General features: G+C 48.9%; 15 protein-coding genes across 15 annotated transcripts; 3 read left to right on the forward strand and 12 right to left on the reverse strand.

Moving 5' to 3' along the window:
• Positions 1 to 495: 495 nt before the first annotated feature.
• VTP21DRAFT_7319 (uncharacterized protein) lies at positions 496 to 1,385 on the reverse strand (the record flags this gene model as incomplete). Its single annotated transcript, XM_069398047.1, has 2 exons — positions 496 to 1,007; positions 1,073 to 1,385. 2 exons carry the CDS (start codon positions 1,383 to 1,385, stop codon positions 496 to 498), a joined length of 825 nt encoding a protein of 274 aa, XP_069255546.1.
• Positions 1,386 to 1,641: 256 nt separating this feature from the next.
• VTP21DRAFT_7320 (uncharacterized protein) lies at positions 1,642 to 2,440 on the reverse strand (the record flags this gene model as incomplete). Its single annotated transcript, XM_069398049.1, has 5 exons — positions 1,642 to 1,757; positions 1,829 to 1,889; positions 1,964 to 2,076; positions 2,158 to 2,294; positions 2,355 to 2,440. 5 exons carry the CDS (start codon positions 2,438 to 2,440, stop codon positions 1,642 to 1,644), a joined length of 513 nt encoding a protein of 170 aa, XP_069255547.1.
• Positions 2,441 to 2,882: 442 nt separating this feature from the next.
• On the reverse strand, positions 2,883 to 3,321 carry VTP21DRAFT_7321 (40S ribosomal protein eS30; the record flags this gene model as incomplete). Its single annotated transcript, XM_069398050.1, has 4 exons — positions 2,883 to 2,906; positions 2,974 to 3,047; positions 3,119 to 3,209; positions 3,313 to 3,321. 4 exons carry the CDS (start codon positions 3,319 to 3,321, stop codon positions 2,883 to 2,885), a joined length of 198 nt encoding a protein of 65 aa, XP_069255548.1.
• An 886-nt stretch (positions 3,322 to 4,207) lies between these two features.
• VTP21DRAFT_7322 (uncharacterized protein) lies at positions 4,208 to 5,071 on the reverse strand (the record flags this gene model as incomplete). The annotated part of the gene is made up of 1 exon (XM_069398051.1): positions 4,208 to 5,071. The coding sequence occupies one exon, from the start codon at positions 5,069 to 5,071 to the stop codon at positions 4,208 to 4,210; it is 864 nt and encodes a 287-aa protein (XP_069255549.1).
• Positions 5,072 to 5,548: 477 nt separating this feature from the next.
• On the reverse strand, positions 5,549 to 9,403 carry VTP21DRAFT_7323 (uncharacterized protein; the record flags this gene model as incomplete). Its single annotated transcript, XM_069398052.1, has 8 exons — positions 5,549 to 5,867; positions 5,947 to 6,271; positions 6,375 to 6,470; positions 6,533 to 8,047; positions 8,115 to 8,430; positions 8,510 to 8,759; positions 8,837 to 9,059; positions 9,124 to 9,403. 8 exons carry the CDS (start codon positions 9,401 to 9,403, stop codon positions 5,549 to 5,551), a joined length of 3,324 nt encoding a protein of 1,107 aa, XP_069255550.1.
• A 210-nt stretch (positions 9,404 to 9,613) lies between these two features.
• Positions 9,614 to 9,859, reverse strand: VTP21DRAFT_7324 (uncharacterized protein; the record flags this gene model as incomplete). Its single annotated transcript, XM_069398053.1, has 1 exon — positions 9,614 to 9,859. The coding sequence occupies one exon, from the start codon at positions 9,857 to 9,859 to the stop codon at positions 9,614 to 9,616; it is 246 nt and encodes an 81-aa protein (XP_069255551.1).
• A 42-nt stretch (positions 9,860 to 9,901) lies between these two features.
• VTP21DRAFT_7325 (uncharacterized protein) lies at positions 9,902 to 10,369 on the reverse strand (the record flags this gene model as incomplete). The annotated part of the gene is made up of 2 exons (XM_069398054.1): positions 9,902 to 10,121; positions 10,188 to 10,369. 2 exons carry the CDS (start codon positions 10,367 to 10,369, stop codon positions 9,902 to 9,904), a joined length of 402 nt encoding a protein of 133 aa, XP_069255552.1.
• A 251-nt stretch (positions 10,370 to 10,620) lies between these two features.
• On the reverse strand, positions 10,621 to 11,874 carry VTP21DRAFT_7326 (uncharacterized protein; the record flags this gene model as incomplete). Its single annotated transcript, XM_069398055.1, has 1 exon — positions 10,621 to 11,874. The coding sequence occupies one exon, from the start codon at positions 11,872 to 11,874 to the stop codon at positions 10,621 to 10,623; it is 1,254 nt and encodes a 417-aa protein (XP_069255553.1).
• A 550-nt stretch (positions 11,875 to 12,424) lies between these two features.
• Positions 12,425 to 14,613, reverse strand: VTP21DRAFT_7327 (uncharacterized protein; the record flags this gene model as incomplete). Its single annotated transcript, XM_069398056.1, has 6 exons — positions 12,425 to 12,901; positions 13,089 to 13,251; positions 13,333 to 13,427; positions 13,513 to 13,602; positions 13,674 to 13,824; positions 13,922 to 14,613. 6 exons carry the CDS (start codon positions 14,611 to 14,613, stop codon positions 12,425 to 12,427), a joined length of 1,668 nt encoding a protein of 555 aa, XP_069255554.1.
• Positions 14,614 to 14,658: 45 nt separating this feature from the next.
• Positions 14,659 to 15,194, reverse strand: VTP21DRAFT_7328 (uncharacterized protein; the record flags this gene model as incomplete). Its single annotated transcript, XM_069398057.1, has 3 exons — positions 14,659 to 14,795; positions 14,886 to 15,032; positions 15,110 to 15,194. The coding sequence occupies 3 exons, from the start codon at positions 15,192 to 15,194 to the stop codon at positions 14,659 to 14,661; spliced, it is 369 nt and encodes a 122-aa protein (XP_069255555.1).
• Positions 15,195 to 15,307: 113 nt separating this feature from the next.
• Positions 15,308 to 16,040, forward strand: VTP21DRAFT_7329 (uncharacterized protein; the record flags this gene model as incomplete). Its single annotated transcript, XM_069398058.1, has 4 exons — positions 15,308 to 15,365; positions 15,427 to 15,494; positions 15,590 to 15,740; positions 15,826 to 16,040. The coding sequence occupies 4 exons, from the start codon at positions 15,308 to 15,310 to the stop codon at positions 16,038 to 16,040; spliced, it is 492 nt and encodes a 163-aa protein (XP_069255556.1).
• A 287-nt stretch (positions 16,041 to 16,327) lies between these two features.
• Positions 16,328 to 17,441, reverse strand: VTP21DRAFT_7330 (uncharacterized protein; the record flags this gene model as incomplete). Its single annotated transcript, XM_069398060.1, has 4 exons — positions 16,328 to 16,604; positions 16,686 to 17,000; positions 17,062 to 17,172; positions 17,239 to 17,441. The coding sequence occupies 4 exons, from the start codon at positions 17,439 to 17,441 to the stop codon at positions 16,328 to 16,330; spliced, it is 906 nt and encodes a 301-aa protein (XP_069255557.1).
• A 187-nt stretch (positions 17,442 to 17,628) lies between these two features.
• Positions 17,629 to 18,231, forward strand: VTP21DRAFT_7331 (uncharacterized protein; the record flags this gene model as incomplete). The annotated part of the gene is made up of 2 exons (XM_069398061.1): positions 17,629 to 18,030; positions 18,100 to 18,231. 2 exons carry the CDS (start codon positions 17,629 to 17,631, stop codon positions 18,229 to 18,231), a joined length of 534 nt encoding a protein of 177 aa, XP_069255558.1.
• A 718-nt stretch (positions 18,232 to 18,949) lies between these two features.
• Positions 18,950 to 20,239, forward strand: VTP21DRAFT_7332 (uncharacterized protein; the record flags this gene model as incomplete). The annotated part of the gene is made up of 1 exon (XM_069398062.1): positions 18,950 to 20,239. One exon carries the CDS (start codon positions 18,950 to 18,952, stop codon positions 20,237 to 20,239), a length of 1,290 nt encoding a protein of 429 aa, XP_069255559.1.
• A 941-nt stretch (positions 20,240 to 21,180) lies between these two features.
• On the reverse strand, positions 21,181 to 24,524 carry VTP21DRAFT_7333 (uncharacterized protein; the record flags this gene model as incomplete). The annotated part of the gene is made up of 16 exons (XM_069398063.1): positions 21,181 to 21,264; positions 21,334 to 21,375; positions 21,460 to 21,541; positions 21,601 to 21,656; positions 21,731 to 21,888; positions 21,967 to 22,192; positions 22,254 to 22,432; positions 22,494 to 22,754; positions 22,822 to 23,461; positions 23,530 to 23,648; positions 23,711 to 23,796; positions 23,854 to 23,968; positions 24,035 to 24,116; positions 24,186 to 24,268; positions 24,348 to 24,389; positions 24,455 to 24,524. The coding sequence occupies 16 exons, from the start codon at positions 24,522 to 24,524 to the stop codon at positions 21,181 to 21,183; spliced, it is 2,325 nt and encodes a 774-aa protein (XP_069255560.1).
• Between the last annotated feature and the right edge of the window lie 66 nt (positions 24,525 to 24,590).

The following is a 24,590-nucleotide window of genomic DNA, read 5'->3' on the forward strand; positions in this document are numbered from 1 at the left end:
CTATATTCGTTATTGCAAGTGCTGGACGCTTGCCTTCGAGAGGAGATTTGCTCCACTCAAATAATTTCGCACATTGTATATGACCTTTTTATCCTCTAATATATTTATTAGCGCCAAAACAAATCCCTCCCGCCCCTAATTAAGCCGGCGGAAGGTTTAGCTGAAAGCGACTCTCGAATGATAAGAGATCGAGGAACACGGGGAACCCTTTGAAAATTGAATTATCACCGTTTTCAAAGTATAATGGTCAACAGGTTGAATGCATCTTGGTATTCAAATGTTAAAGGGAGAGCAGAATAAAAAAAAACGATACAGGAAAAATTAGTAGGTTTAATATTGAAAAGACATTGTACATGGAAAGAGGTATTAGAACTATATCGAAATCAAGGCGAGGTATTAGATTTATAGCCGCCCCTTCATCACCCTTGCTCTCGATGACTAAAGTAGGGCTATATCTATGGCCCTCGAAGTCGCAATATAATACAATCCGACTGTTTAGCCTTGTCCCTCAAGCTCGGATTGAACAAACTGTGGTGGCCCTCCAAACAACTCCTCCTCTACTTCATCTATTTTACGCTCAATTATTTTGGATCCAAGCGGAACCCGATTGCGCCGTAAGGGCTCATTTTCGTCTGGCACAGGCGGAGGGGCCATTGGCAATAGGAGAGGTCCGCCAGGGGATTTCTGCTTGGGGGCCAGAGGCTGCCGCTTGACCGGCTCATTCTCATCACGGAAGATAGTCATTTTCCCATTTCCAACAGGGGCATTCTCATCGCGGAATATGGAGACATTCTCATCCCGAAATACTTGCAGTTTCTCGGCCGGTTTCCGTGAGGCACTCATGAAATTGGGTTGTTCGAACTGGTCAGCCTCCTCGTCTTCATCTTCATCTTCCGATGAGAACTGTTCGTGCTTGAGAGGCTGGTTAAAAATCTCCATGATATCCGCAAGGGCCGCCTTGGTGTTGATGGTAGGCGAGGAAATTCCACGGCTTAATTTACTCGATGCTAGCAGAAGTATGAAGAGATGAGCTTCAAAGAAGGGATGCTGAATCGCTGATTAGAACAATTACATTTCACCGGTGTGCTAGGTAATCCATTGATGGTCATATCAAGCTCATCCTCCAATTTTATGTTGTTTTTCCTGGGCTCGTTGATTTCTTCGCGCAGAAGCGCAGCAGGTGGCTCCTCCTTGTAGCGGTATTGAGCAAGACTAGCACGGAGCTCTTCGAGGCTATATTCAATGTCGTTAACATACACAAGTCGGGCATCGACTATCCAACGTTCGGGTCGGGCATGGGGCTGCTGGGTAGTTGGGACGGTGAAGGTTGCTTGGCTCATGACTACGACGGAGCTGGAGTTGGATTTGAATGGACGTGAGCCCATAATATAACTCAATTTTGAAGCCACAGTACGCGTGACGTATAATTAACGCGTTTCTATTTTGTGAATATGGTGACTTTGCAAACATAACCCTATAATTTACTATTAGAGAGAGGGAAAGAGGGAGAGGGAAAGAATAAAGAGACGAAAAGAACAGAAAAGAAAAACTAAGGAAAGAGAACCCAAGTACAAAAAAAAAGTTAGATCAAAAGATATCACTGCTATTAAGCTTGCGCTGTAGATGATTGATTTGTATAAACTATTCATCCTCATCATCAGGATCAGGTCCGAAGCGAGAGAAGTCGATCTTTTTACCACGCGTGCGCCTAGATCCCGTAATAATATTAGAGGTGTCGAGACCTTCAAGTTCGTTATCTTTATAGTTGGTGTAAAAAAAAAAATAAACAAGTGAGCAAGGATGAAGTGACAACAATCGGTTCACGTACCAATATCGTCCTCGCTCTCCGATGGTTCATCCTCGCTTTCGTTCTTCTTTTTCTTCTTCTTCTATTAGAGGCGCATGATGTATTCATCAGTCTCTCTGCTACAAAAAAATACACGGAGCCACACCAGGAGCATACCTCGGGCTGTTTTCCCTTTGCCTTGACATCCTTTTTCTTGGGGCGTCTCTCCTCTTCCTCCTCCTCCTCTTCCTCCGAAACGTCCTCGTCCTCTTGTTCCCCCTCTTCCTCTTCTGTGTTATCCATAACCAATTTTCAGTTTCAACTATATCCACTAAGAAGGGCCCAAACAAATTGCCCAAACAAGCACTTACCAACTTCATCGTCTCCTACAATGAATCCATCATCTTCATACTCATCCAATCTACCACTCCCACGGCGGCGTGGAGGGGATTCGGGCTCCCGCTTTGCAGGCACCTTTTCAACCGGCTTCGTCTTCTTCACTTCAGCTCTAATTTCGCAGGAATTTAGGTTATTCTGAAAAAACACTCGAGCAAGCAAAAATCTCTACTTTTTTGGCTGGGGTTTCTCTTGATCTTCGAGCTGCACCTTCCGTTTTGCCGCGAGCTCCGCTAGCTTTCTCTTCCGATCCGACATGTTTATTAGTGTTTTACGTGTTTCCTGGATGCAAGCAACACGGACTTGAAGGATCTTGGAGAGCAAAAATTTTCTACCAAATCATGGTAATAAACTGCGCCGCCGATTGACGGGGAATGATGCTACAATTTCGAATCTTCGGCAAGTCAAATTCAAGCCTGTGATAGCCGCACTTTGAGCCAGCTTTCATATACATATTTTTCTCTCGTGCACGAGCAAACTACCGCAGGGAAGCTCTACCTGAATCAGGTAAGAGTTTGAATGTATGAATGTTTACAACATTGATGGTCCAAAAATCGAATGGAAGAGAAAGAATTCAAGTTTGAGTTGAGATTATGCTTCGAAGCAGTGCATTTCACTCATTGTAAAAAATAAAAATAAAACTCCAACAAGTATGTGGACAAACTTAGAGAGTTTATTGTTGAAATGGGAAGAAGATCGTTTACTTGGAAGGAGCAGGGTTCATCTATTGTTGTATTGTATCATGGTTAGAAAATGGATCTCATCATAAAGCAGTCAAAAGGCCGACTCACCCTGCGCTTGCCACCGACCATATTGGTAACATTGACGAAGCGGCGGTTGTACTGGATTCTCTTCTTAGCACGACCTAACCAAAAATTTCACACAGTGAGTCAACCCAAGCAAAATTCATCGGGAGCTCCAGCATAAATTACTTACCAGTTGGCTTCTTACTCTTCTCCTGTTTTTCAACTTTAGGAGTCTGCGACTTGACCTTACCGGCACGGGCAAGAGAACCGTGAACTTTACCCTGTTACCGAAAAATAGATGGAGGATGAGTATTGAGTAGTCAGAGTAATTGCATCATCCAGATCTAGAGGTCTATTTTCTCCACTTCATTTCCCCTTTCCAACCCATGGCATGGATGCAAAGCGGAGAAGGCACAGAGAGCAAATAACAAGCCTTTACGCTTCGATCCTGCGTAATCCCTCCCATAATTCATCCCGTCGTGCAATTGAGTATCTTCAACCATTCCAAATCCCGTTTCCATCCAAAAATGCATCCATCTATTTCCCATCACCACCCCTCCAAACGACCCAAAAAACACAGAGTGTGAAGCGAATACTGTACCATTATGGATGGATGGCTATCCTAGACCGTGATTTGGTTAAAGATTAGGGAGGAGGAACAAAATCTCAATGCGGATGCTGGAGATATAGGAAATCGATGTGACTGCTGACCCCCCCCCCAATATTCTCGAGAGGGAAATTAACTTGCATTCTGAAATGCAGACTTCACAATGCCCATAGTGCAAGGAAATAAATCTTCCACAGATAGCACCCGATCCCTACCATCGGGACAGATCATGCGTAAAATATGGGTTGAGCTTGCTTGATTTTGAATAGGGGTTGAATCTACAATTATCCTACCTTGTAGCAGGTAGGGTGCCTTTCTCACCTACTGAATCTTTGGGACATCCTTTTTGGTTTATAGTTTATGGTTTAAATGGGAGTCGTAGGCTGTTTATACTGCAGAATCTATCCATGATGCAGATGATGCGTCCATAGAATGACATCCGATGTTTGTGGCTGTATATTGATAGTTACCGAACCAAACGGGCATAGCACATGGGAATGGGTAAGAGTACAATGAACCGGTAGGGAAAAAAGAAATATAAAAAAACACATGGAAGAGAGGAAAAGAAAAATCATAATGCATATAATTATCCAAAAAAAAAGCATAGTAAAATGGATATTCACAATGCCACGTTCGTGGAGGACGGTGAGCGGAAAATAGACTGGGGTTCGATCATAGTCGCTCCTCCAGCTTTTCCATTTCTCTTCTCAATTCTTCCACCTTGGCGGCTATATCTTTAATCTCCCTTAACACCGTCTTCCATATTTCGTCTCCCGTCGAAACTTCCTCCCTCCTGCTCGGTCTGTCCTGCGCCCCTTGGTTAAACGGATCAATGGGCGACTCATCCTCGTCTGGAGAACGTTTGGGTTGGTGGGGTTCCTGCGGGGAGGGCGTAGAATAGGCAGGGTGTATCGGCTTAGCCTCAGGCTCGTTCATATGGGCCGCCGTTGAAGAACTTCGGCTGGATTCCGGTTTTCGCCTGCGCTCCCTACCTCTTGCCCAGAACACGGGATGGGGGAGGGGCGGTGGCAGCGGAGGCTCGCCTCGGATCCAGTGGGGATAGGGTGGTAATGGGAAAGATCTCCAAACGTATCGAGACGGAGCCATCCTCATTGCCACTGGCATCGCCGGCGGTGGCCTTTGGCTCTCTTGGTACCCGGTCCTCTCGCGTACTTTATGGGGCGGGCCTCTCCTCGTGGAAAACCTCCACCGTAGCCACCCAATCTCCTCCTCCTGCTCCCTCATCACCGCCCTCAACCACCTGACCTCTTTCCAGAGACGCCGCTCCATCCTCTCCCTGGCTTCAAGGGCAGAATGAAGCGCGCTAAGCTCGGCTTGGACTCGGGCACTGGCGCGTTCCAGCCTGGCTATTTCGTCTCCATGCTTGGTTCTCCTGGATGGAGGCTGGACTTTGGATCCGGATGGCACAGGTGGGGGCGAATGAGGATGCGGCGAGAGGGGGATATCCATCAAGTCCTCCGGGCCGTAGTTCGTGGTGGTGTCGTCGTAATGGAGCAATGAGCGGTCCACGCTCATCGTCGGCTGATACGTCTTCGCGTGCACTAACAGGGGGAGATTAGGGGGTGAGCAGAGGAGAGAAACGCGTCATTAGCGCGAGACTCAGACAAGATCGATTCGCGATTGGATGACAAGACCGATGGATATCAACTTAGAACACCGGAAGAAAAATTCCAAGCAGTATGGGCTTTCCGGCCCGCTTTATTTTATTTTCAGCCATTGTGCGAGGGTCAGTGCATTTGCGACACCATCGCCCCGAATTTAGGGTTGCAGGGGAAACCATCTTCTCGTCATTAGACTTTATTTCCTGTGCAATGTGGAATCCGGAAATAACACTTAAATAGTGTATGGAAATGTCTATATAGAGAGTGTATAATGGATGGGTGCTCTATGAAATAAAAGAAAAGTGGGGAGGCAGTGCATGAACAGGTGTACAATACTCAGTATACAAAGACGGTGAAGGGTGATATACTCGGCGAGCGCCACGGATATCCTCTACCATGCGACCTTGGCAACCACGCTGCCGGGGAAGAGCCGAACGACAAGCTTTCGCATTTCGTCCATAACCACAATCCCTAGAGCCAGCGCGGCGGGGATCAGCCAGTGTTCCCACGGAACTGGCCGCGTGTTGAACACCTGGTTGAAGATGGGGAGAAGGGTCAGGAGCAGGGCGATACAGAGCGAACCAAGCATGGCCCCGAAAAGATACAGATTGCGCGTGGGGGCCACAAAGGGGGGGGCTTGGAGGAGGGAGAGACGGCGTGTGCGAACCGCCAGGAGATTTCCGAACTGGAGGATAACCAGCGTTACGAAGCTATCAGGGTGGCAGAAGAAAGTCAGCTTAGCCGTTCAAGTCTTTGACTCTCCATGGAAATCCATCGGCTTCTACTCACTATACAGACTGACCCGTGTAGACTAGTTCGTTGAGTTCCTCCCGCGTCTTGCCCATGAACCCTTCGTCGAACTTGTCAAAGGCCAGGACCAAATCCAGGAATCCGATCCCTCCCGCTCGCTTCATGTACCAAAAGTACATACTCATGGAGGTGATCATTTCCATCAGCCCATTCCACCCATACGCGTGTAGCAACAGGCGAGAGTTCACAAGGCGGTCACGCTTCGGGCTGCGTGGAAGACGACGGAGAAGGTCTGATTCGGGATTTTCCTTCATCAAGGCAACAGAGGGCAACATGTCGGTGAGAACACAAATACAAATCATCTCTAGGTAAAAGAAGGCAAGGTAAATTTCCGTGAGTTCCGTGAGCAACAACAATAACAACAACGGCAACCACAAAAGAGCTCCCTATGGTCGACCACCACTTACGGAAGGTGGAGAGCGGAAGTGGGACTCCAAGGAATACATTGACCAGGACAGGCCAGAGCTCGGACCACGATCCAGCCGGCAATAAATACATGATGACTAGAGAGAAACCCAGTGTCAGACCAGTCTCCTTCGCCCAAGATTTCCCCACCTTCACTCACCTTTCTTTAAATTATCATACACCAATCGCCCACACTCGATGGCATACACAATACTTTCGAACCGATCCAGCAGCACCATGTCGGCCGCCTCCATGGCCACGTCCGAGCCACTCCCCACCGCAATGCCTACGTCGGCCGCCTTCAAACTTGGGGAGTCATTGACGCCATCGCCCGTCATTCCAACGACGTTATCCCGGCGCTGGAACTCGCGCACAATCCGGAGCTTCTGCTCGGGCGTGGTGCGAGCGAACACAACCTCGGTGTACTGAACGACCTGGGCCCACTGGTTATCGTTCAGGGTGACAAGGTCTTGTCCCGTGAGAATGAGCGAGGTGGTGGGCGCATTGGGATCATGGGGGTTGTACGCTTGGACGCGGGAGGGGTCCAGGTTGGGGTCGAGCTGCTCGATGGTGTGGGTCTTGGACGCGCAATTGGTAAGGATCCCGATTTGGCGAGCGATCGCGGCGGCGGTCCCCGCAAAGTCCCCCGTCACCATGTGGAAGCGAATGCCCGCCCCGCGGCAGATCTGGACTACCTCGGGAATCTCCTCTCGAGGGGGATCCACAATGCCCACCATGCCGAGCACGGTTAGACTCGTGTTCATCTCCAACACCTTCTCCGCGAGGGTTCCGTGGCCCACTTCGGGTTTGTTGGGCGACAGCTCGAGGTCAGAGAGGTGGCGTCTCGCGAGGAGGATCACACGCTGACCATTGTCGCTCCACCGGTTCTGGATGGCCGAGAGTTGGGCCTGAATCTCGGGGGTGAGGGCGATGTCTTCGCCCGTGGAGGGGTCCAAGATGGAGGAGCAGCGAGGCAGGAGCACGTCGGGCGCCCCTTTCACCAACAACACCGCCTTGCCCATGTCACCCTTCTCAGAGGGAGCCTCGCCATGGGCGGCGTCGACCTTCTCGTATCTTCCCCGAAACAGCCTCAGCATCCACTTGTTTTTCGAGTTGAATGGAACCTCCCACAACATCTCGAAGGCGTCTCGTATCTCGCTGACCGGGCGGAGACCCTCTGCAAAGCGAAGAATCGCACTGTCCGTCGCATCCCCGTGCACCTTGCGCTGATCGACGGGATAGTCAAGGGTGGCGGCGTCGAAGGAGGAGGCGTTGCAGAGCGCAGCACAGAGCTGCAGCTGGTGCATACTTGTACGAAGGGTTTCGTTGGAAGCGCTCACGAGGGCGTCGTAGCACTGCTGCGGGGTAAACTCTTTGTCCAGAAGGGCCGCGGTGGTGACGAACATTTTATTTTGGGTCAGGGTCCCCGTCTTGTCCGAGCAAAGGACGTTCACGCTCCCCAGGGTTTCCACGGTGGTCAGCACCTTGCAGAGCACGCGGTTCTTTTGCATGCTTCGGGCGATGAGGGTCAGGCAGAGGGTCACCGCCACGGGGAGCCCGACGGGAACGTAGCCGACGATGATCCCAATCACATTCACGAGAATCCCCGAGAGTGATAGGAAGGAGGGATACGAGGTATGGAGCCAGGCCGCCCATACCACGATGCAAAGGATCCCTACAAAGAGTGGATTCCACCCATTAAAACAGTATGCTGAAGCATCGACGCAACAAGTGGTCTTTACCGGTGGACAACGAAAGGCTGGCAATGATGACGACGAATCGCGTGATCTCCACCTGCAAGGTCGTCGAGCGATTCGAGTTGGCCGAGCTCAAGCTTGCAATCCGCCCCATAATGGTTTTCTCGCCGGTTGAAATCACCACCCCAATGGCGCTCCCGTTGGTGACGTGGGTGCCCATGAGGGCAATGTTTTTTGTCTCGAGGAAGTTTTGGTCGGTAGCGTCGGTGGTGCCCGCAATAGCCTCCGACTCGCCCGTGAGGATGGAGCGGTCGAACTTGAGGTCGCTCGAGACTTGGACCAGCCGAATATCCGCCGGCACCTAAAATAGCGCGTCCCGTCCCGCCACGTTGGAGTGGATGAGATGGGAATGCCGAAGGGTGGGAATGGCTCTTGCTTACCTTGTTTCCAAGATTCAGGTATACAATGTCTCCGGTGACGAGTTCGCTCGCGGGGATCTGCATTTTCTTGCCGCCACGCAAAACCAGCGTCTCCGTCGGCAACATGTTATTTATCGATGCCATGACCTTGGCGGTAGTCCAGTCTTGCCAGGCATTGAATGCGGCCTGGACGAAAACCACGACTAACAGCAGGATTGCCAGGGCAAGATTCAGCGGATCGGGCGGATTCCCTATCGGCTTCCAGGCCAACCTATAGTGGAAAAGAGGGGGGGGGGGGATCTACTCTAGTCGAAGGGAAAACGGCTCATTGGTAATATACATTCTCACCAACAGATAAGGCTAGCACACCACATCAAAACATTGAAGCCGCCAAAAAAGAAGCTTGCGAGCTTCCCCAGGTAGTTGTTGCGCGGAGGACTGATGGCATTCTTGCCACTTTGCTGCAGCCGTTTCAGCGCCTGCTCGGGGCTCAAGCCCTCGACGAACGAGGTCGTAAACCGAACGAAGATCTCGTTGACGGGGATGGTGTGGAAATCGACCTCGGCAATTTCTGTCATCCACAGTCCATGGTTAGCGCATCCTCTACATTACCAGCTCGCAATGCAACATCAAACCTTGGGCAGCCTGAATTTTGATGGGGGGCGCCCTCGCCTGCTGAGTCTCAGTGACATGGATACTCAGCGTCCTGTAGGTGATAGGGATTCTGGTCTCCAGCGTCGAAGTCCGGAAGCGGATTTCGGTTTCCCGCTGGCGCTCTGCGGATGTAAGGTTCGAGGCGGATGCATGCGATGTTAGAGTGCGACGAAGGGAAAGACGGCGATCTTCGCTGCCCCCGTAGGTGCGAACACGCCGCAAATCGAGGTCGTTGTGGCCGGAATTGGGATGGCTGTCCATTTTTTGCGATCAAGGGCAAGATGCCGTTTGCCAGCGACGTCGTGAAGGCTTGCTGGGAAAAGAGCGAAAGGCAAGCGCAACAAAAACAAACGAAGGACGATGCGCCCTATCAGCATAGAAAAAATACCTTGCAATGTTTTTACGGACTTGTAACTGAAAATCAACCAATGATTTTCATTACAGCAAAAAGGGATGGCTTTCAGATCGCTCTCACCTCTTAGACGAGATGGATGAAACCGTTGCAAACAACCCCAGGGGTGGTGAGGGCTCCAATGCCCTTTGATCCGCGTGTTTGCGGCGGGGATCGCATGGGCGGCGGCCTTGCTTGAATCGGCCCAGCGAGCGACGGCGACGCTCGCCCACGGCCTGCTTCGCTTGCTCTGTTCCGCCGACCGCGCTGATTGAATGGATTCCCGCCGAGTTCTTGGCAACGGAGCTTTGCGAGAGCCCGGGCATGGAAGTGCTGCGCGGCGACGATGGAGCCGCGCTGTACAGCCATCACCTAAGCTGTACTGCAGATCTGTCGAGCGAGGCAGCCCTGCTACTTTGGAAGGTTCCGGGCGACCAGGTGGCCCTGAAAGCCTCTTCGTCGTGAATCTTCTTCCTGGCCGGGTGATCCCAGCATCGGCTCAATCGATGGGAACCACATGCATTTGATCGATGGCCAATCGCATCTTCTCCGCCACGGCTTAGACCCATTTTCGGCAATCCAATCTGGCTCCGTCATCAAGCATGAAGCGGCTCCGCACTGTCCAAGCCTCCCATGCAGCTCTCTTCACGCTACCCATCGGAGGGGCCCGCATGCAGCCTGTGTAGCCGATTTGCAGCGCAAGCCCCCGGCCTTACGGAGGACAGAAACTTCCAGAATGGAAGCCTTCTCCTTCCTTGCCCAAGGCTGGGGAGCGAGGGCCCATCGGCCTTACACTTCTTGGATAGTCCATTCCCCTCGGCAAACGGGTGGGGCATGGAGCATTCTTCTCCGAAAACGATGGAAAGAAAGTATATTGGCCTTTCCAATTTACAAAAAATAGGTTGGAGCGGAACAGGCACCAAGTTAACAACAAAAGCAAAAGTGAAATAGTATTATATGGTATTGATAGGAGGAGTAAATACAGGTAACATGGTCATATGCTATTAACAGGGATGCAACAGGTGCGGGATATACAGGTACTTAGAGTAGATATCTTGCTTTCAAGCCTATTCACAAGCGTGGAGCCTCACGACGCCCTCACCGCCCTCAAGCACTTGGGAGAACACGTCTTCAACCGCTGAATTGCCTTGGGATGGCCCGGAACTCCTCCTTGTCGCATCGTTCGCCAGTACTCCCCCACAACCACGCCGTCGCATCCTGCGCAGGAGCAAGCCCGCTTGATATAATTCTCCAGGTGTGGGGGCAGATGTGTGGGGCGGCGACGGGGAGCTGAGGAGAAGGAGTGGGCGAGAAAGCGGCGGAGAGCAAGCTCGAGGAGAGAGAGCACTGGCCTGGGCGGGTCCAGCTCGTCATTCTCGTCGTCAGAGGCATCGTAGCGGAATGAGGAGGAATCTAGGCCCCCCTCAAGGGAGGGGTGGCCTTGTGGCGACCGGGGCAGAGCGTGGGGTGCCTCTTCGCTGCAAGAGACCGTATCCATGGCCACATCCTTCGTTGGCTCAGGCCCTCGCTCCGAAGCCAGCACGACCTTCAGCCTCTTACCCTCGTGGCTCTCCTCTCTGCTGAACGGATTCCCAGTGACAACCCACCCACGGCTCCTAAACCACTGCACCACCTCTGCTCCCAGCACCCATAGCTCATTCTCGTCCAGCTCGATGCCACCCACCGCCTCTAGCGCCCGTATTTCCGTGGGCAATCTTGTCAGCCGATTGCCTCGCAAGTTTAACCACCGTAGCCGGTGGAGAGATCCAATGGCGGAGGGCAAATGCTGAAGTCGGTTGTGCGAGAGATTAAGCGACTCTACACTTGATAGATACGCTATTGTCGGAGGGAGAGAGAGAAGGCGGTTGTGGGAAAGGTCCAATTCTCGTAACGCTCCCCACCCCACAAAGCATTCCTCGGGGATGGCGGCTATGTGGTTTCCCCCATACACCGAGCCTAGGATCAAACACTCCATCGCCCCCAGTGCGCACATTGTTTCCGGCAGCGTGGTTATCTTGTTTCCACAGAGCCTTAGCGCCTTCAGTCTGCCCAAATGTAAGAACCGGTCGGGATGGAGGAACTCGAGCCGATTGTGAGACATATCCAGAGAGGTGAGAGAGGGGGGAAGCTCGGGCAGAACGAGGAACGCATTGTTGGCAAGATTGAGATGCGTGAGGTGTGCTAGCCGGCCAAGCGAGGGAAGCGCGTCGAGCTGGTTGCGAGAGAGATCGAGATGCGTTATAGTGTGAGGAATGAGGGGAGGAGAAGTAAGCCGGCGTCTGCGGAGAATTAGGCTAGTCGACGTCTCATTATCGTGTTGCGTGGAATTAGCACTAAGCATGGAGTAGGGTGGAGTGGGATGGGTGAACGGGTATAGCTTGATAAATAGTCATGGAGAGGGGGGAGGGGTATGGGCGCTAGAAACGACACTATAAAAATGCAGCTGCAAAGATCATGCGATGTTCGTTTTCAAACTCAAATAGTGTGACTTGTTGCATTATCAGTTCGAAAAAAAATATCCGCGATAGAAAATACAATCAAAAAAGGAACAAAAAAAAAGCACACACACAGGACTTTTCATCATCAACGCCGGTAAAAGCATAAATAAGAGAACAAAAACAAGGAAAGAAACACGCTCGAGGTCAAATAGAACGAAAGACAAGAGAAGACACGAAAAGAAAAGAAAAACACGCTACTCAACGAAACAAAACGCAAAGGCAAAAAATGCAACTAGCAAAAAGTCGCTCACAATAATTTCCCCCCCCCCCCCCTATATATATATAAAATATAAAAGAGACTTGCCACACGCGAAAGAGAGAGAGAGAGAGAAAGAGATGAAACAAAAGAAAATTAAAAATCATCCAAAACCTATCCTTGCCATCTCGAGCCCTTCATTTCGAATCTATCCTATTTTCTTGTCTGGGCTCTCCAATCATCAGCTTTCCCTCCAGAAGCCCCGAAATGTCTTCCTCCTCGCCATCTCCATCATCGTCCCCTCCTCGGCCTCCCTCCTCCTCCTCTCCAGAGGTGGAGTAGGAGCTCGTCGGGGTGGTTCGCCCAGAACTATCCAAATTCAAGCTCGATGTCTCATCGCTTACAGAGCTGGCGTACCCAAAGGGATGCGGCGATGCAAAGTAGATCGGATGCATTGCGGGGTAGGCTGCTGCGGCAGTGGAGGACGCGCCCTGAGGAGCAATCGGAACCGCGTAATAAGGATAATAGCCTTGTGGGAGCGAGGACAGACTTGAGGAGTCGTGCGATTGGACCAACGTCTGCACCATGGGCTGGGGTTGAAGTGGCGCGTTGATGGCCGAGGCCCCAACGCCTAGAACCGATTCGGGAGTCACGGGACCGGTGGTAAATTGAGGCTAAAGGCAAGCATGAGAAGGAAAGTTATTAAAAGTACTGAAATGAGTATGAATCAAGAGTGGAAGGAGGAAGGGGGTGTTGAGGTTCTCCCAGCGGCTAGCCGGCTGGTACATCCACTCTGCGTGGGGTTAAAGAGCAATGAGGGGGAGGGGGGAGAGGGGGAAGGGAAAAAGTGGTGTGACATACGGTATAATAGCTCACACGAAGAGTCTTTTGCTTTTTTCCTGTTTTAGTTTTGTGCTGTGTTTCCACGTGGGCAAACCGCACTTGCAGAGGGCCAGTGCACCCCGCGATAAGGGAGTTATTGAACTTGGTGATGCATGCCTCTGCTGACTGCCGATCGCTCATTCTAATAGGAAACAAAAAAGCAAACCCCCATTAGCGCTGATGCAATGGTAATCCTTCTCTGGCAGTAAGGGGTGCGATATACTTTGCCCATCCTATGCCACGGCTGACATTGGTTTCAGGGTGTCTAAATATTTGCGACTTTTCTGTTTTGTAGGGAAGAAGCATCTCCTCTAATTTCTAACATGGAAAAAAGAGAGGGGTTCATTTGCATCCATTGCTCTGAAAAAGAAAGAAAAAAAACCCGGCTCAACAGCGACCTTACCTGTTCGTCCATGTCTAAGGGTAAATTCGCAAAATATAGATTGGTTGAGCCAAACTCTTGCATCCCTCGCATTCTCAAGCCAAACGAGTCCTTCAATGGAGAGCACAGTTAAGATCCTTCTCAACCGGTGGGCATGGGAAATAACCCAAAACACTACTGACCTTGGCAAAGGACACCTGGAATCCCATCTGATTGAGGGCATGAATGGCCTTTTTTGCCTCCTCCTCTGTTTCATACATGACAAATCCATAGCCCTTGCAGCTGTCATTTTTGGAATCAATGATAGCTTTGGAGGAATTGATCTTGCCATAACTATTTGGGATAAAATAAGGAACGAAAAACAAAAAAAGGATGTCTCTTTCTTAATATGGAAAAGAGGGAGACATGGACAGTCCAGAGATAAACTTACGCGCAACACATATTGTAGAACGAATCGTCCGTCGTCGAGGGCGGCAATCCACGCACGTAAATGTTCGTCACGTGCAATGGGTTGTAGAATGGATCGCTTTGAGCGTGCAGCGATGGCGACTGCATTGGCCCAGGCTCTGGCTGTTGCGGCTGCTGCTGATGCTGCAGCTGCTGGTGATGGTGGTGGTGGTTTGATACTCGCTGACTTTGGTGGGAAGCACTTGAAGTAGAGGATTGAGAGGAGGTGGAGTTTCGTTTATACGCGTCTGGCCTCGGTAGTGGAGACGCGACCGCGGCAGCCGCGTTTCCCTGCGTACTGGCATACCGTCCTGCTACAGGATAATAATATGGAGATACTGCGGGCACTAGTACCATGGCGGGTGCAGTATGGGATGGGTGAACCTGTGGGTTCTGCGGGGAGGGGGCAGGAGCAGCAGGATGGAAATAGGCCTGCATGGGTGGATAGGATGAGGGCCGAACCGCGGTGGGCGAGCCATGAAGAGGCGGACTCATCATCACCGCGGCGGGATTGGCAGGCGTCGTGGGGTAAGTAGGGAGGGCGTAGTAGGCATACTGGGTTGGCACGGCACGAGGATACTCGTACTGGGGTTGCTGGTGGTGTTGTGGAGGCAGCTGCGGATGATGTTGGTGCTCGGCGCGGCCTTGGTGATAATAATGTTTTCTATTGTCCATAATGCGAAGGTTTTTTCAAAACTTGCTTCGCCCCCGTTTTCTTTTTTAGCTGGTACCAGTTTGTGTTGGCGAAGGGGGAAAAAAATGGAAAAAAGGGCAAGGAGCTCTAGGGAAAGGATAGGGTATCGATGTGGGGAGAGGATTAAAAATATGGGGAGAAAAGGATATAGAATGGGGGGAATCTAGTGTTATGTAAATAAGAAACCAGTAGGTAAGAAGCAAGAAGGAAGGAGAAAGAAAACAATAAATAGAATTCCAGTTCTTTTCCCTACCTATGCGTGGGGGTTGGATCTCACTCGCCGATGGGTACTCCTTCGCCGTCTCTACAAGGGCTACAATCGCGGCCAACAATGCTGATGAACGCGTCCAATTCGGGGGGAGCCGAGGGAAGGAGGAATGGAGCAAATAAGAAAGGCAAGCTATAGGAGAATATAAGAATTCGAAACTCGTGGGTGTGGCGATTGGGGGGGTGGAAAATTGAAACGCATCTCACAACCGGAAGCGATCCACAAAATCCAACGGCTCCTTTCCCTCCACGGCCAAATTGCTCGGATCCCGCTGTCCTGCTGGCTGAGGGCCATGTTGGATTCTAACAGGAGGGTGAGGCGCAGCATCCCCCCTGCTTTCGGCTAGAAATACAAACACACTCTAGGATCTTACGATTGGAAGGTTTTACAATCCATCGACCTATACCATGAACGCCATTTTCAGGACTGCACGTGCGGCCGCTGTGCTGCGTCCATCTCAATACGGTAGGTTTAGTGTGGAATACTGCAGCCACTGGCAAGGATGAAAACTCACGATCGTCTTTAGTCCGTACCTATGCCACCGAAGCACCCGCATCGGGCAAACTTCGCCTCAACTTTGCACTTCCTCACGAGGTAGGTGATCCAGACGCTTGCTCTCCTCCCCAACCCCTTTCTCGTTATCTTTTATTTACATTCATTAACTTCCCTGTATTTCTTCAAACAATTAGACCATTTACAAGAATGCCGAGGTTCAACAAGTCAATCTCGCAGCCACTACCGGTGACATGGGTGTTCTGGCCAACCATGTTCCGAGTATTGAACAGCTTCTTCCCGGTGTAGTGGAAGTGCTCGAGGCAAGCGGATCGAAGAAGTACTTTGGTAAATATTCAATATCCATTTTTTTTTTCCTTCGGCGGCGATGAGAATAAAGCCCATAATTAATGAATGGCATTGATCAATTTAGTATCGGGTGGTTTCGCTGTCATCAACCCCGATTCAACTCTTAACATTAATGCCGTCGAGGCCTTCCCTCTTGAGGACTTCTCCGTTGAGGCAGTCAAGTCCAATCTTGCCGAGGCTCAACGACTCTCGGCTGCTGCCACAACAGAAGAGGAGCGCGCTGCCGCCAAGGTTGAGGTGGAAGTGTATGAAGCATTGCAGTCGGCCCTATCGAAGTAAAGGGTGAGGCCATCTCGATAGCTATCATTTATTTATAGAAGGATAAAAAATGCCAAGAATAAAAACACGAAAAATACGCAAAGGTCCTTCCCCCCTCCCCCCATTGTTTTGTTTCAAAAGATGGAGCAGATCCGAATATAGAAAGACATGCATGGATAAAGCAGTAGGACTTTTATTTACAAAAAACACATGCGCGCGACTCAGGAGAAATAAGAAAAAAAAATATAGAAGCGAAAAATAAGAGAAGCCTTCAAAATACAATGGATAGGTATAGTCCTGTAAATGATTTATGCCCTTCTACTGGATGAGTGTCCCGCCCAATGACCCCCCACCTCCATCTCATACTCCATGGATAATTTTTTCTCGTGTCTTGCCTCTAGGGGTCGGGCCACATGACTCCTGCCCTCCTCCTCTGCGTGCTCATCTTCTTCATCCGAATGCAGTGCGAGGAACTCGTTGAAAGCCTCTTCGTCCTCCTTCTCGAGCCGAATATCCTTCCTCGTTTTCTTCTTCACAATCTGATCCACAAGCCAAAACTGAACAATGTTCATGATCAGGGGGAAACTATCATTGCCAAGAGAGAATTAAATAAGCCGAAACGAACGTAAACCCACAGGACCTCCTAAATGTATCACGCCAACTTACATTAACATCACGAACACCACTTGGAGTTTTGTGTTGCCCATGCTCCATGCTAGTGACCACCGCCCAAAGTCGACCAGGAAGGGCATTAGGCTGAATAACAGCAGGACGACCGCCTTCATAATAATCAGTGCCACAATAAATAGAGCGCACTGTTTCGACCAGCGCGCCAATTGGGCACGCAGAGGCGGCTCGCCGTATTCGCCCGATCGCAAGTCTTTGATGCCAAAATAAAGAACAATCTGATTGAGCCCTTGAATAATGCACCAGAGAATAAACACCCCAATGGTTGTGTCGATGAGAATATTAAGGAAATACCTAACGGGCAAGCCATGGTTAGGGCAATTAATTGCATGAGCGGTCAGGCTAGAGCGCTTACCAAACACAGGGATTCGACCCTTTGATTGCCTCTCCATTGATATAGGATAGGGCAATATTTAAGATGTGAATAACTCCAGCCCCGATGACCTGTTTTGAAACGTCAAACCCCCTGAATTGAAGAGGATCACATCAATGGCACAGGAAACATAATCTCTAAATCGTCTTCGCTGCTTACCAGATTAGGAGTGGCCGCCTAGGATCTTCGCGTTGTCTCTTGTAGATGAGTGTGGAGAAAGCCAGCGCCGCCAGAAAGATTTGAACGATCACAGCAAACTCGTCCATCAATTTGCATCCTGCCTGGTCATCAGCAGGTGCTGCGGGTGCATCTGAGGCCTGGCGTGGTTGCAGCGAGGCAAACATGGAGCCAGATGGGATCATAATTTAAATCAAGCCAAGAGAGTGGGAGGATAGAGGGCTATTTTATTTTTTCAACTTAACACTATATGATTGGCAAATTTCGAGAATAACCTAACCTAATATCCAATTTTCCATCACGAGGCATTGATGAGAAAATGAAAGGTTTTTCAGTCAGGAAATAATTAAGTGGTGCTGGCTTTGATTGATTATGGAAACTTCAAATTGCTACTCCCTCAACGCGCAAAACTATAACTCAAGACAGCTTAACTATACCAACCCTGAAAAATTGCATTTTCTTATAGGTCGTTCACACAGAGGGCTCGTCACATCGGACACCACGTCGTTACTTTACGCCTGCCCACCTCCCCAACCTCTGCTGGAAAATGGAGACTACTCTCACTCGCAACACCTCCCTCTCTATGCTGAACTGATAAATGAGATTTTCTTTCTGCGCGATTGCAGTGAAACCTTCGTCATGGAAACCACGCGTGACGTGATCTGGGATATCCATCCCAAATTTCTATCCCACGATCTCTCCAACAAGGTCCCCTCTTGCGTATCTGCACTATCCACATCGTGTTTCGGGTGCCAATCACGATTCGAAATCTGGGTGATGATCTGAGTGGCCATATATGGAAACGCGGTGTTAGAGTTGGACTCTTTTGTTAATATGTCTCAGTTTGGGAAGAGCGATCGCAGCATCCAAGTTTTGTTGGGAAGGATCCAAAACAAACGGAGCGGCAGAGGCCTCGCCTCAGAGCGCGCAGCCGCGGCTACGGCCTTTTTTGCCGCGCGGCCAAGAGGGAAATAGAATTGGTCGAGGCGGGGGAAAAATCATGCCATGGCGGTAGTCACTCGGAAGCTTGTTCTCCACATTTTCTCAACTAAGGTTAAATGGATGGTTTGCAGAGGGAGGGCCGGAGGGTGGGGATTGAATTTTCGTTATGTGCAATTAGGGTTTCCCATCCTGCTGAGAAGCAATTCATTTCCCCACGTCCTGTTTATCGCATTCTCCCTCTGCGCAATCCGCGCGGGCCGCCATTGGCCTGATCGCATGATATCATTGCCGGAGGCCCTTGCGCTGTGCCGCGGCAGGGGGCGGCGAGGGAGGCAGGGGCGTGCCTTAGGGCCACGGCGCTTGTGTTGGGGGAAGAGGTTGAAACACGCTGATAAACAAAAAGAAAAATTAGGCTTGATATGAATCAACACGAAATAAGTTAAGCGAACAAGTTCTTGGTTCTTCTCAATTCAAAACCTAATATATATCCACCCGCGATCTCTTATCTCTAATGATAGCCGTAGTTTTTTTTTCTTATTTAATATAATTTTTTCCACTTCATCCTCTCTTTTACCATCGCATGAGGGTGTGAGAATTCCGTATCCCTTGCTTGCATTTGATGATTCCCCCTTCCTAATCCCTTTCCCATCTGCTCTGTTATCCCCCATTCTTCTTCTCCACCACCTCTGCTGACTCACCATTCCCATTGATTTCGCTTCACACGCATACTTAACTATCCATTTCTACTCTAATGCCATATTGCCCTCCAAATCAACCCACACTCCTCTTATCACACCACTCACATCATGCGCCTTCGCAGCCAAGGCTCTCTTCCTGGCCTCGCTTCCTCGTGGTCTCCTCCCCAGACGCGACAGGGATTGCCACCCAGAAGAAGGGCTTTTGGTCTGGAAATGACTCTGCATACTTGCCTCTTTCCACGCGTGAGATGACGCATCCCAATTTGGGCGAGAATATAATGATTTCGCCCAAGCTGGAGCCCCATGAAGTGCGGAAGAAGAGCGGAGAAATTGTGCGCCCTGTACTAAAAAGATCCAAGAGCGAGCCCACTCCATTTTTAAAGAAGTCGGTGCATTTTGACGCACAGCTGGAGTACGTCCGCTTTTTCAAAGAAATACGAGAGAATAAGATAAAAAATGGCGGAAAAAGCAACCATATTGGAAAGTTAGGGGATTTTGAAGGAGCGGTAGCCAAGGAGGAGGATGGCGAGGAGGAAGAAGAAGAGGACGAGGAGGACGAGGAAGGAGAGGGCGAGGGAGAGGAAGAAGAGGATGAAGAAGAGGGAGAAAATGAAGAAGGAGTTGAAAAAAAGGAGGACCTTAACCTCTCGCTTCCTAACTTTCCTCCCTATACCGCTTTGTCTACCTCCTCCCCGGTCCACATTGAATCCATCCAACTCCGTGGCCATATTCTCCTCGGGCTTGTTCAGGTTCAGAATATGGCCTTCAGCAAGCAGGTTACTGTTCGCTACACACGCGACTATTGGGCAACGGTAAACGATATCGAAGCAGAATACTTTGATTCACAGACCTCTGGGCCTTGTGGGAGAACCGCCCTGGATCGCTTCAAATTCAAACTGCGTGTGAGTGCGGGGGATGAGATGTTCCTGGCAATCCGATATTGTGTGATGGGGAAAGAATACTGGGCCAACAACGGAGGAATGAATTACCACGTCCGCGTCGAGTCCAAACCCGGTCATGAGAAAAAGAAAAAGCTGCGAAGAGGAGCGACGCAGCTGGATGGTGAGGAGCCCGCTGCCTTCAGCCCCGAGTACCTATTAAAGTCCAGCCTCTCGAAATATGATCTTGGCGCTTCTCTCAATGCGGCGCTTTTGCTCCATAAACCTGTCCGACGCTCTTCCCCCCTGCCGATTCCAAAAACTCCCATGGCTCTTAAGCCACACTCGCCTGTCGACTCGGAGGACTATCTGAATCTCGTGTCAAACTACTGTTTTTACCGGCCCTCGTCTCCACGGGTCGTGTATTCTAGTTCGCCTCCCACCTCTGTGTGTATCAATGGATGAGGAGCGTAGTTTGCTTGCGAGGAGTTATAATGAATTGTATATACATATATATATAACATATTCTATCTTTGATTTTTTTTTCCATTGCTATTCGATGGACTTATATTGCTTAACACGGATATGTGAATTGAAAATGCTATTTCTTGTATTCTCTTTGTAGTTTAAATAGTCTTATACTATTTGTCATATGGTCTATTGTGTGGATTATATTCTCTGTGGATTATCTTTTTCTCCTCTTCTCTTTTTTTACTTTTCTTTTTTCGTCACCCTGTTATTTCTTGATCAAAAGACACAAAATTGTTCTCACTTATTCTATTGTTTGTTTCTATTCGTCATTGGTTTGTCACCCTCGTTGCTTGTTTTTTATAATCCAAAATAAAAGCTACATTATTCCCACTGAATATTAAAGTTGCTTCCGGCAGGCTTGAGAGTTTATCCCGCCCTGTCATTTCTTCCACATGGGCCCAGCGCTGAATGGGTCGTACCCCCGGGGCGGTGTCGGGGAAGAAAGCATCCTGTGGATCGAAATAGTCACCAAAAGCGGTGCTCAACAGTGTACCCCATTAGGCTCGGATCTGGCTCAGCCTGATCCACAGGCAGTCGAGCACGATGCCAAAGAGCTTGTGAAAAATAAGAAATAAATAAAAAAAGCTTATTGCATACGTAATCTTGGTGCTCACCATCATGCCTCCATTCATGGCTCCACGATTTTTCGCATTTTCCCGCTCCTATGCAGATTGGTATGACGATTTCACCTTCTTTTCATTTAAGCATATGCGCATGTTGTTTGTTAAAGTTAAAAAAGAGTTTTAGTTGAAAAGGGAGGCGGGGTTATACAAAATAATTTCCAGAACGATGAGAAGATAAGACACATTTGAAAGCATTAATGAGGAGAAATATGTATATATAGAAAAAAGTTGTACAAGGGAAAAACTGTTCATTCACGGCTCCTGAATCAAAAACTGTGCGATTTGGGGGGTATTGCTGGGTGCTTGTGTCTGAGGCAACGATGGCAGCTCAATGCCCTAAACATAAATAGGATTCCTCTTCGATTAGGGTGCCATTGGCAAATCGATTATAAAAACGAAACCTACCACAGCATTGAGAACTTCATCCTTCACATACCAGCATGGTTTCTGGTGGGTTAATAAAAAAAGAGAATAACCCAGACAGATATAAATAATGAGCAAATAAAACATGCAACGCAAAACAACATTTACCGGCCCGTGACGCTTTTCTTTCACCGCCACCTCCTTCAGCTTTACTTCAAGCTGTGTTTTGGAGATGCTCTGGAAGAGTTGGCTACAGAGAGTAGGACTGTCAGTGATGTCTATAGAGGTGGTTCGAGATGAAATACATACTTTGTCTTGATCTCATCCACCAATTTCGATATGGACAGCGGACTTCCATTGACCATCTAAGGAGAGCAAGGTGGAAAAAGCATTTGTAAAACGTACTATCGAAAATGGGCAAAATAAAAATAATCTTCACCTTGATGAATTGCGGAATCAGGTCGTCTGGCACCGATCTTTTCTGGGACGTTGCTGAAGCCGACGCATTGGGCTTCTTATCCTCCTCGGCGGTGGTGTCAATGGCCATTGAATCACCATATAGATTATCGGCGAAGGGATTGATAGGGAATGGAGTGTCTAGAGAGATAGAAGCCATTTAGTGCCGGAGAAAAGTGAAGAAAAGTGATCGGGACTATCTCTTTGAGCTAGCCTTACCGCAAAGCATTTCCAATCGATAGCTAGACAAACTAGGATGTTTGGTAGGCTCATCGAATTTCTCATTGAAAGTAGGCGAGACAATGGTGGGCACAAGCGATACAAGGGCTTTCGGCTTTTTTTCATTCTTCTCGGGCTTTTCAGCCTTGGCAGCGACGACGTCACCATCCTTTTCGATACCCTCATCTTCCGAGAGGTATCCTTCTGGGACAAGCCAATCGTCTTGCTAAGAATTTTTGGAAGAGGGTTAGATTCAAGCAGCTGGCAAGTTCACTGCGAAAGAGTACCTCTTCTTCGTCTTGCTGGCTCGTAGCCTCTTCATCCTCTTCGTCTTCACTCTTCAGCTCTTCGCCTTCTTCGTCTCGTTCCCACTCTGCCTCACTGTCATATTCGTAGTCAAGTTGATCTGGATCTTTGTTATGCGGTCTCCGTTGGGAGATGTGTTTACTACTCTTTGTCCAGGTACCTATGCGATAGTGGCCATGAATAACGAGCGGATAAAAGGGAGGAAGCAGATCAGATCATACCAAAATAAGGCGGACGAACATCCTCATAAAACTGCAGGAGTTTCATCTTGTACAACTGCGTCACGCTCTCTGGCTCTTGGGAGGTGGAAACGGTGGGCGTTTCCAAATCATACACCATCATGTCTGAATCAGACTCTTGGGGCCGCCGGTTTGGAACAGAGAGCCCCAGTACATCGCTGATTTTCTTGACGGGGACACCTCTTTTTCGGAGGACGCTAGGTGGTAGTCTCGATTTAAAATCTTGGAGATATTTAAGAGATTCTATCAAAAGGCCTCCAGTGGTTAATAAGAGGGAAGCTTGAAATCAAAATCCAAAAGCAGAGCAGACCTTCACAAACTTGTGGGATTTCGGTTAAATCCGGTTGTGAACTTGCCAAATTTTTATCCATTTCGGCGGCCACATCCCGATAGAACCTATTGATCGGTGCAACAGACACATGTTGTTTCACGTGGAATGGTGGAAATTCCCTGTTGAAAGCATGCAACTGCGCGTCCTCCTGCTTGACAGTGATAGCCGGTTCCTCGGCAGACTTATCGCGTGGTTTTCGATGGAAAAACCCTGATAATCGTGTTTGAGCACGTTCTTTTTTCTCCTTTTCCTCGTCTTTACGACGCTTCTCCTCCAGCTTCGCTATGCGCTCTTTATTCTTGCGTTCCTTTTCTGCTGCCTTTTCCGCGGTAACTCGCTCCCTTTCTGCGGCCTTTTCGGCCGCGATCCGCTCCTTCTCAAGCTTTTCGCGTTCATTATTCGGAGAGACCGGAGTCGGCTCGATTTTTCGTTTTTTCCCGGCGGAAGTGGTGCGAGAGAGGAGCTCTTGCTTTTTATCGTCGGGCAAGCTCAAGTATATATTAGCCATTTCTTGTGTAGCTTGCTCTCGCTTTAGCCGCCTCTTTTTTACGATCTCTCTCAAATCTTTAGGAAGCATTGCATCAAGATCTTTCACTTCCCATCTCCATATACACAAATTCTAAATAATAAAGAGGTTGGAAGTTAGCCAGGGTGAACATGATGAGGCAAATAAAACAGCCAATAAACCTCGGGAGTTAACGGATTTGAATTGTCATCGTGACCCAATATATTCTGCGGGAGTCCATAATTTCGCCTCTCTGCAATGCTTACAACGGCTTCTCGGATGCTTTTCAAATCAACTGAAACTAAACAAAACGCGTGTATGTGTAAACTTGTTGGATTCTCTGATTTCAAGCAGTAAACGAACCTTCTTCCTCCGCATCATCATCTATATACATTGTAGGGCACAGAAGCTTTTTGATGCGTTGTGAAAGCTGTTCCAAGGTTTCGGCGCTATTTTCAAACTATTAGCTAACATTTCTGGAATGAAATTATCACAGGCTCGATCACCTCTCCTGTGCGAGTTTAGCAATGGCCGGGAGGTGCTCGTCAGGAATTTGAGATATGACCTTGTCTGAATGTGTTTCTGCATAGCTTCCTCTATACGAGTGGAATTTCGCCAGATCTAGTAGAAGTGGAATATTCAGTATTCAATAATTGATTATAGCAATTCGATGGCGATCATTGGTACCTGATATAGTCGAAGGATGTGTCTCAAAAGACATCTTCTTTTCGTCTATTACAAATTTCCCATTCTTGAGAGAAACCAGCTCCTTGAAACATACGCGGTGGAATTTTGTCAGCTGCACATATCCATATTCCAAAACAAAATAAGAACCTACTTTTGGGGCGGATGGAGTTTTAATTCTCTTGCTTTTCGGCGAAGAAACGTTTGCTTGCTCAGCTCCTAATGTGTTTCGGTTGGCTATAGAGTGAAGAAAGGATCATGATTACACCGAGTAATGAGTAAAGCTATTGAATACACGAAGCGGTTTCCGATATACCTTCCGCTTTCCTTTTGCGAGGTGATTGAAGTGGGGAGGATTCTAATATAATTTAAAATTGAGAATGGAGATATTACACAAACACATCGGAAATGCAAAGTATATACCCGGATCAGACGTATTGGTCTGTTTTATTCGCGATGCTTTTGGTGTGAGCAGTCGCTCCATCGTGTCCATAATTTAAATATCGCGATTAAAAAGAAAATTGGAAATCTTTTCTTTCGTGAAAATTAGGGGGAAAAC

This window comes from Calcarisporiella thermophila, assembly GCF_041956535.1.
Source record: "Calcarisporiella thermophila strain CBS 279.70 unplaced genomic scaffold VTP21scaffold_3, whole genome shotgun sequence".
NCBI classification, from domain to species: Eukaryota; Fungi; Calcarisporiellomycota; class Calcarisporiellomycetes; order Calcarisporiellales; family Calcarisporiellaceae; genus Calcarisporiella; species Calcarisporiella thermophila.